The sequence below is a fragment of the Patiria miniata genome, unplaced genomic scaffold, assembly GCF_015706575.1.
Source record: "Patiria miniata isolate m_02_andy unplaced genomic scaffold, ASM1570657v1 HiC_scaffold_5, whole genome shotgun sequence".
In the NCBI taxonomy this organism is placed as follows: domain Eukaryota; kingdom Metazoa; phylum Echinodermata; class Asteroidea; order Valvatida; family Asterinidae; genus Patiria; species Patiria miniata.
Window position 1 is genome coordinate 13,377,713 of NW_024037072.1, and position 9,373 is coordinate 13,387,085.

Below are 9,373 nucleotides of genomic sequence, written 5' to 3' on the forward strand. Positions count from 1 at the left end.
GTCCTGAAGCCCATCGCCATTTTGAAAAACGATGCCTACACTCCATTGCAACATTGAGTTCTTTAAGGGCCCCAATTTCATCCAAATTGAACGGAACTACAAGCTCACAGTCCTGTGCACGGCTTACACCCATATTTTTTACAAACCCTCAAGTTCATGGCGCACAACATGCTCAAATACTGAAGATTTTGTGGGCATGCAAATCGTGATTTGGCCAGCGAAAGCAGTTTCGGACCGATTTACTGGTCTGCAACCGTAATTGCCTGCAGAAGTAGCGCATGCGCACTAGTTCCCTCATTTTTTTCGGGGTGAAATTTCACGATTTACGTGATAACGCCCTCTCGCGACGCGGCGACAGGTTATCGCGTATTAAACCATAACAACTGTGACCTATTCAAAGTAAATACATAGTATTTGTACATAAATTTGTCTTTAATAATCCTCCTCAAGTTTTTATGAATAACTTTGTATCTAATTGTTCTCCACATAACTTTAACACCCGTCACCTTAATCACAGTCAACATCTTGGAGTATCCTACTAGAACGGACAACCCAGCAACCTAAAAGCAACGAACAATTCTAGAACCTTTTAAAAATTACTGAAGAAAAATCCTCTAATCATATTCCTAATCCTAGCACGTCATAAGTCTATCTAATCACTTTTTATACACTCTTCCCCATTCCAGCATTGCTTGATTTACACCAGCGTTATCTTTCGCATTGTTTAAAAGTTGTGTCATAATTTTGATGTTCATTTGTTTTCCTTATTAATAAGGGAATAAATATGTGCTCCAGAGGTTTTTATCACTCTGTTTAAGACCACTTAGAGTCTGGGTGCTGATAATTACCCGAGCCGGAGGCGAGGGTAATTATCAGCACCCAGACTCTAAGTGGTCTTAAACAGAGTGATAAATACCGACGGAGCACATATTTATTCCCATTCATAAATACCTTTTCGGAAAAAAAAATCATGTAATTTGTTAAAACATCCCGATTTTGTTCAACAAATTCACTTTATGCTTTTTGAAACATCCCTCTTACAAAATAATGGAGTGTTCAGCTGGCGAGATAAGATGTAAACAACCCTTTTATGGAGATTGACGCGCGTGTATCATGTTCTGCGCGATGTCGCGCAGAACGCACCTGGCGCGTTGCATTTTGAATTTAGAACTATAACATTCTGACTCCCTGGTAGTGTTGCGCATGCCTACGTGAGGATTGTGAACGTTCAACCAATGAAACGATAAGAGGCACTGGATTTTTAGGAGTCCACATTTTATTGTGACACTGGAAAAGTGTTTAAGACCAGCTAGCCATGTCTTTATCATCCGTTTAAGACCGGCCACGTGACGGGCTCTCGACCAATAGGAATGGCTAAACTGTCTGAGGTATTTATGAATGATTAATTAATGTAATTTCATTTAAACTGATCCTTTGACCTTGAAGGAGCCCGGCCTTGATAGCAATTATTTGCTCACCGGTATCCTACTCATTGTATTGCCTGCCATAATCGTTAATTCTTTGATTATACCGGTATGTAGTTTACAATGTGGTGACATGAATCCATTTATTTATTTCTATTCGCTAGAAAACAGCAATTAAAAAAATAAAAATCGGGAGAGCAACCGTTAATAAAGAAGCATACCGAAATATGAATACTTGGTTTTACCATTACTGAAAATGATTGCCACAAATCGATCCTTTGGGCATATTATCTTTTCCAGATAGAGACGTGTATATACATTTTAACTAATCAGTAGTTTATGCCCAAAAATATATTACACTAAAAACAAATTACAGTAAAAGTAAACCAAATATACAAATGTTACATTTACAGTTCTGTCACAATAATGGTTTTAGCTTGTAATGTTTTACGATTACAAAAATAAAATCAGAGAAGAATCGGTGCTTTTTTTCTTCATATTCTGCTCCAATACGATTCTGACGAGTAATATACGTGTATACAGTTTGTAAACAGAGTATAGGCCTACCGTAAATAACCAAACTCTCCGGTAATTGATTTACTTATGGGCCTAATATAGTTATTTATACCCGTGATTTTTTCTGACCAAGGATGGAAGGCCAACCATTATATCTAGCCCTCGGCCCAGCCCTTATCCCAATCTCCACCCCACTCCAACACCAACTGCGGCTTAACAAGCTTCCGCCAAACCCCAAATCAGGGCGGAAGTTGATGGGTTGGAGTAATCATTCAAAAAAAGTAGAGTGCCTAACGTTCAATCTGCGCTGTAAAAAGAAATTTGTAATTTTACACAGTTCCAACCTGTGAATAATTTTTACAGCAATTTTCATGTTGACATTACACTAAAATTTTCTTTTATAACATAATCTAGTTTATGTCCGATATTGGTTGTAGAATATGTCTACAATGAACGGGGAATACCGTCTCCCTCGGTTACACACTGCTCCTTTACGCATGCGTGTTTTCAATATTGGGTTTTTGCCACTGATCTCTTTATATAGAGATCAGTGGTTTTCGCTCGCTTTCATAACGCCTAACTCGCGGCTGCGACTTAATTAGGCCGCAACATAATAATATAATTACTCGATCGCGACCGCGACTTAATTATGTCGCGACATAATAACTCACGTCGCGGCCGCGAGATGAATAAGTCGCGGCCGTGAGTAATGCGTTATGAAAGCGAGGCCAGCTACCATGAAAGAGAAACGCACCACCGTGAAAGAGAAACGCACCACTGTGAAAGAGAAAGAGGTACTTGGCCCTAACGGGCTTCCGTACTTGTCCAACCCTCACAACCGCCAAGTTTGTAAAGCTGCACGCAAAGTTTGCTTTACGTGCTTAATACAAAGCTGATCATTGTGCTGTCATAATAATAGACATCTATCGAGATCTGATTTTTCGAAGGCATCCAGAAGGTTCGGGGATCATGTGGTATCGGCACCGCAACATGTGACGGAACACCTCTTTGAAGTGTGGGTGTTTGGCCCCGTAGATGATCGGGTTGACAGCGCTGTTGAAGATGATGATCATCCCGGTCCAAGGAATGACCGGGTCGCTAGGTGGTATCATGAGGGCGATGGCGAAGGGAGCCAGGCAAGCAACGAAGGCACAGACCACGTAGAACAGGTTCTTAGTGATTTCCACCTGTCGCTTACTGAAGCTGGCAGGTGGATTCTTGTGGAGCTGTGTGGTGCTTGCTGCGGTGGAGAAATGCGAAGTATCTGTCATTTCAACTCCCTTGCCTTTCCCCATCATCTTCTTCATGTGGCCTGTGATGTGGCGGTAGATCTTAAAGTAACACACGAAGAGGACTATCAGAGGGATTGGGTAGATCAAGGCAGAGCTCAACGAGCTGAAGAGGTCACTGGTTTCGTGGGAAGTGTCTTGGGTGCAGGTCTTGTACTTATCCGAGTAGCCTAATTTACCGACTCCCAAGATAGGAAGGCAACACACCACCAGAGCAGGGTAACCCCATGTGAAGACCACCATAGCTGCAATCTTCTTAGGTGTGTAGATGGAGCGGTAGGTAGCTATTGTCTTCGTGATGAGGACATACCGATTGATCGAAATAGAAGCCAAGGTCATGATGCTACAGGCAAGGCCAATAAAGCCGAAAGCAGCTATGTTAGAGCAGACGATTTCTGGCATAGGCCAACCACTCATGCTGAACAGCGCCACCGCGACGAAGGGGGCACAGAAACACGTCAGCAGGTCAGCTACGGCCAAGTTGACGACGAAGACGTTGGTGCGAGTTTGGAGTTTCCTTGACAAATTGACAGCCAGGAGGACCATGACATTGCCCACAAAGCCAACGACGCTCACCAGACAGATGATAGTTGCCATGATGGCTCTCTGAGTGTAGTCTTCAAATCGAAAGCCTTGAAGAGGCCCTTCAGTCGTGGATGCAATCACTGAAGCAATAGTTATGTTCTCGTGCGGAAATGTGTCTGATGTCATGAAAGAATCGGGAGAATTTGCAGACACGGAGATGAACACTGTCTCACTGTCTGGTGTCATGGTGGACATCATATCAGTTGTCATGGCAAACGTATCGGTTGTCATGGTCATTGATGAAACAATAATCTCCAGGGCGGTTTGATGCTATTTGATGGCTAGCGATGGTATTCAGGGCAATCTTCTGTGCTTTCTGTTTTGAAAAAGTAAAATGATCGCAAAACCACTCAAGCATGTAAGATCCCTCACAAGTCAATAAAGAAAGGAACTAATATTAAAAGCCCAGCAGCTTAAACCGTAACGTTACTGGTTAGCCCACGCGCTTTTACAATGTCATGATAATAGGACACACTCTGTCGTTTGGTCTACGTCGTGGCTTTTGTTGCTCTGTACTTATGGAAAAGTTTTGCTTGTTATATTCGGCTCAACATGAAGAATGACTACGCAGATGTCCCGCAATTTTAACAGTATAATTTGCCGTATACTTTACGCTTAAGTACGGAATGAAAAACGGGGTTTTGGGTGATGGGGCGCGGGGTCGGGGCTGGTGCCAGGGTTGGATCGATCGGAACCAATTGTGGCAGCCGGGGATGTGGCATGCAGACTTTGCTTTGCTTAATGTTTCATCACGTATTGTGATGTATATTTACATGATTTGTGATTATGTGTACATGATTACGGAAATGAACCTGTGTATGAATCAGTGCGGACACCGACATTTCAGGAATTCGCACTGTCCATAATTTTAGTTCTGGGCCTTCGTTTGCATCAATGGCTGCCAGGTAGGACTAATCTGCCTTAAGTTTTACGGGATATTGTTTGTAGGTCGGGTGAGGTCAAGATGTATAAAGGCATATACACAGGTATAATTTATAATGGCCTGGGCCTTATAATGGAAATGCATTAATATTCATTCATTTCCTTAAATGGAAATGCATTAATATTCTTTCTATAAATTCCCCAACCCATGCAGCCATCGGCTTTATATGCTGTGATGTTATCATTTTACTTTAACACAGAGCTGAACACGTTGCGAACTTTTTTTTTTTTTTTTTACAGAAGACTTGAAATGCCCCTCGGAAAACTCTACTCAGGTTGTCCCCTGATGTTCATCGATTAGCCTATTCGTAGTCGTAGGCCTACACAATTTCGTCTTATGTTCCCACTGCATTTTACCCTCAGCATGCTAAGACTTTGTATTTCATGTTTTGTCAATGCTTCGATATAGGTCTACAGCTTAAACTCTCAAGAATGAAGAACGAGTACGGTACTTACATTACCTGGTTTTAGATCTTGGTGCGTGACAGCATTTCGTTACAGACTAGCGAAGTTAATATCTGCTTCTCCGCCAAACTGATAGTGTCCACATTACAGCTGGAATGACCATGAGCGCATCATGTGATCATTGGGGTGGACAATACAACTCTACCATTCCAAAATTTGATGGTTAACTATTATTGTACAATGGGAAATTTCCATTTCAATACAGTCTCCTTATTTACTGTCAAACGGCCTTGTCACACCTGGACATGGTTGGCAAAGCTTTACAGACTGCTGAGCCAATTCCGGGGATTTATTACCCCACCAACACCCCAGCAACCGTGCACACTAGACACATTATTTTGGTAACTCCCGGGAGCACTATTTCCCGGGAATATGCACAGTCGTTTCACACTCGCAATCAAACCCCGGGAATTGTGCAAATGTTTGTGGGCGAACAGTCGGCCATTAATTTCGAGAAAACTGTCCAGTTTCTCGTAGATGATGACGTTGAGAAATACACATCGAGAATTGCTACCCTATCCCGGCGGACACCCAGCCGGCCCAGCCCGGCGCCCGGCCAATTAACCCGCTCTTCCGAGTCGGGCCGCACCGGCGAACTACAATAAAATGTTCCCGCAAGCATTGTCGGAGCATGCCATAAGAACAAACAGGCCTCTTTTTACTACCAATCTTATCATCTTTTTATTTTCAGCAACGACTTTGTGACGTCAAAAATCAACTTTTTGATCGCAACTTTCTTCGGAAAACATACGGCAATTCGCCATGCATGATATGGACGGATCATCTAAAGATACGGTATCTAAAGGGGTGCTTTTAATACCTTTTTTAAAGTTTTACATCGTTTGTCGAATAAATTCTTTCTAACATGGAAATGTTTCGGACTTCATTAAGAGTATTTTGTATAATTTTGGAACGGTGGAAATGCTGATAAATGTTCTTAAAAAAGAACATGGTACACCCCTCCAGTAAATGGTGTGATCCACATTGGTGACATGCACATTACACTGTACACTGTAGTACTGCAGCTCAGCACGTGCTTTTCATCGAAGAAATGTTCATGGAAAATGCCTACGAACGTGAGACAGTTTTGGAGGATAAGGCCAAAAAAAAAAAAATCGATCTCTGGTCAGACCGAAGTTTTTTCAAGCTTGAATTGTACAGACAAGGTGGGTACTATTTTGCTTTTTGTGCCCTCATTATACATTGGTGTTCTCCATAAATTGCCTTTGTGCCCTTTATCATTTGCCCATTCCTTGGTGCTCCTTGGTACAAAAATTTGAGGAGGTGCGGCAGTAGAGGGCGCTGTTGTAGCTTGTTGTAGACGGCCCGATCAACAAACTGCACACCCAATTATTGCATCGCACACTGCGATTACTTCCGAAAATTCGGAGTACATGTACTTGAATATTGTGTCGCAAAATGCGATGCGATACAGGGGAAATAAAAAGGTGGGGTAAGTTCAAACAACCCGCTTTTGTTCACACTAGTTGCTTTTCCCCGGAAAAAAACGTGAATCCCTGGGGTTTTCTCCCTTAACCCCACTCCCGAGCAGGGGTAAATATTTCCCAGGGAAAAGCTATTTCCCGGGGATTTCTTTGGTAGTGTGAACAGACCGACCGAACTTCCCCGGGAATTTCCCGGGGTATTCCCGAATTCCCAATCGCGCACCCCTATGCAAATGAGGACTAATTCATTCCGTTACATGGGGAGTTCTTTTCAATACGTCGGGGACATGTTTGCAGATCTGGTGACGTTTTAACGACCAGTACACTCAGCTAGGTCAATAGTGTATTGAAATCAAATGTATCATTGTGATATACTTGATTTATTTGAGTCGTGTATGCCATATAGTGAATGTTGTAATGTTACACAACACAAAGTACAAACCCTCGAAGTAATGAGAATAATCTTCCGTGGCGGCCTAGAATACACTCTGTCTCTGAACCAATCAGAGTGCTCGCATAGAATTCGCTAGCGCAGGCGCGGTTCTGGGGGGGGGGGGCTAAGGGGGGCTTTAGCCCCCCCCCCCCCCCCCCCAATTTTGTTTTGTCTAGCCCCCAAAAATAAATTCCGTAAAAAAACCCAAATTGTATTAGCAAAAAGAAGGATTGTGATGTACATGTGTACATGCGAACGGTCTCCCCCTAAAGAAATAGTCGTGAAAAGGGTGCATTTGTAGTTAATATAGTGTTAATGATTTTAGGATTTTATTGGCGCTCCCCACCTATTGATTTTCGGAGGCCTAAGTGTCTGGAGAAAATAAACGGTCTACATTTCAGCACGCCTCCCTGAAAAAATTCTGGATCCACCCTGCTAGCCCCACCCCCTCCCAAAAATATTGGTTCTAGAACCGCGCCTGCGCTAGCGATTCAAAATACCCCATTATGTTGTGTACAAAATTGAAAACGTATTCGCCAAGTCGGAATTGATCATGAATAGTCAGCATCATTTGGTCATTTGGTAGAAATTCCTCTAATCAAATTCCTAGCACGTCATCAGTCTATTTCATCACTTTCAACACTCTTCCCCATTCCAGCGTTGCTTGATTTACACCAGTGTATCTTTTGTTTTGTTCAATGTTCGTGTAATAATTTTGATGTTCATTTGTTTTCCTAATTAGTGATTAATTAATGTAATTTAATTAACACTGATCCTCTGACCTTCTAAGAAGCCCGGCCTTGATAGCAATTATTTGCTCACCGGTATCCTACCCATTGTATTGCCCAGTGGCGCACCCAAGGGGGGGGGGGGCTCGAGGGCCCCCCAAGAGGTTGCCCTTTTTGGGGGGGGGGGGGGGTGGGGAGGGGTAGGTTTTTTGGTTAGTCCCACGACTTGACCTTGGTGATATGTATGTGTTCTTTTTTTTTCAAGTAGGGTGTAAGTGAGGCCTTCAACGTCAAAATAGTCCGCCCCCGAAAAAAACACCCCAATTTTTTTTCTGCAGCCAAACACTTTGGGCAACATTTTTTGAAGAAAAAAAATTAAACTTCTAAAAAGTTTGAAACAAAAATTGTGAGCCCCCCCCCCCCAGCCAAATCATGGGTGAGCCACTGGTATTGCCCAAACCACTAGTATTGCCTGCCATAATGCTTTGATTAAAGTATATGTGTACTTAACAATATGGTTAAATAAATTCATCTATTCATTTCGATTCGCTAGGAAACAGCAATATGAAAAATAAAAATCAGGAGAGCAACCTTTAATAAAGAAGCATACCGAAATATGAGTAGTTTTCATTTACAATTACTGAAAAGGATTGCTGCAAATCGATCTTTTGGGCATATTATCTTCTCCATATAGAGACGTGTATACATTATTTTATCTCATCATTATGCCCAAAAAATATATTACACTGTATAACAAATTGAAGTAAAAGTAAACCAGATATAAAATGTTACATTTACAGTTTTCTGTCACAGAAATGGTTTTAGCTTGTTATTTTCTTTAAGATTACAAAATTAAAGTCGGAGAAGAACCTAGAAATGATATATAGAATCGGTTCTTTTTATATTCTGCTCCAATACGATTCTGACAAGTAATATACATGTACATTGTATACAGGTTTTTAAACAGGCCTACCGTTAATAACAAAACTTGCCGGTAATTTATTTACTGAAATGGGCCCAAGGCTCATATTATTAGTTATTTATGCCCATTCATTTTTCCTGAATCAGGATGGAAGGCCAACCATTTAAAATTTAAAAATATAGGGTTTAAAAATATATATTTAAAAATATAGGGTCGGTCGGGTAACCGGAAACAGAAGTATTTTTTTTTTGGGGGGGGGGGCCTTATCTCTAGCCCTCACCCCAGCCCTTATCCCAATCCCAAAACCCTCTCCAACACAAGGGCGGAACCAGAACACAGTTTTTGGGGGCCCCAAAAAAATTTGGTTCCCAAAAACTGTGTCCAAAAACATTACGGCGTGGGGTTCGGGGCCCGCTTATATAAGGCCCCGAAAAAATGTTGGTTTCTAGATGCTGTGGTGCGCGCGATCTGAGGCAATTTCTGACTACTTTAACCAATGGGTTTTTTTTAGGAAAAGATGGTGGTGTACCTGCCTTTATTGCGAAGTCAACCTTAAAAAAATGGATTCTTTGGGCGGGGGGGGGGGCATGGCCCACTTTGCCCCCCCCCCCCCGGATCCGCCCT

The 9,373-nt window shown here is 42.2% G+C and overlaps 1 protein-coding gene across 3 annotated transcripts; it reads right to left on the reverse strand.

The window, feature by feature from the left end:
• Positions 1-1,603: 1,603 nt before the first annotated feature.
• LOC119742196 (alpha-1B adrenergic receptor-like) lies at positions 1,604-5,424 on the reverse strand. 3 transcript variants are annotated; one of them, XM_038218236.1, is made up of 3 exons: positions 5,213-5,424; positions 2,829-4,130; positions 1,604-2,441 (listed from the first exon to the last, which is right to left on the reverse strand). In XM_038218236.1, exon 2 carries the CDS (start codon positions 4,049-4,051, stop codon positions 2,864-2,866), a length of 1,188 nt encoding a protein of 395 aa, XP_038074164.1. In that variant the 5' UTR covers positions 4,052-4,130; positions 5,213-5,424; the 3' UTR covers positions 1,604-2,441; positions 2,829-2,863. The 3 variants fall into 3 exon arrangements, with proteins under 3 accessions (XP_038074164.1, XP_038074165.1, XP_038074163.1); XM_038218237.1 differs by having other exon boundaries at positions 1,604-4,130; positions 5,218-5,424; XM_038218235.1 differs by having other exon boundaries at positions 1,604-4,130.
• Between the last annotated feature and the right edge of the window lie 3,949 nt (positions 5,425-9,373).

Excerpts from the sequence above, each read along its gene's own strand:
- LOC119742196 (XM_038218237.1), bottom strand. The coding sequence starts at position 4,051 with ATGACCATGACAACCGATACGTTTGCCATGACAACTGATATGATGTCC.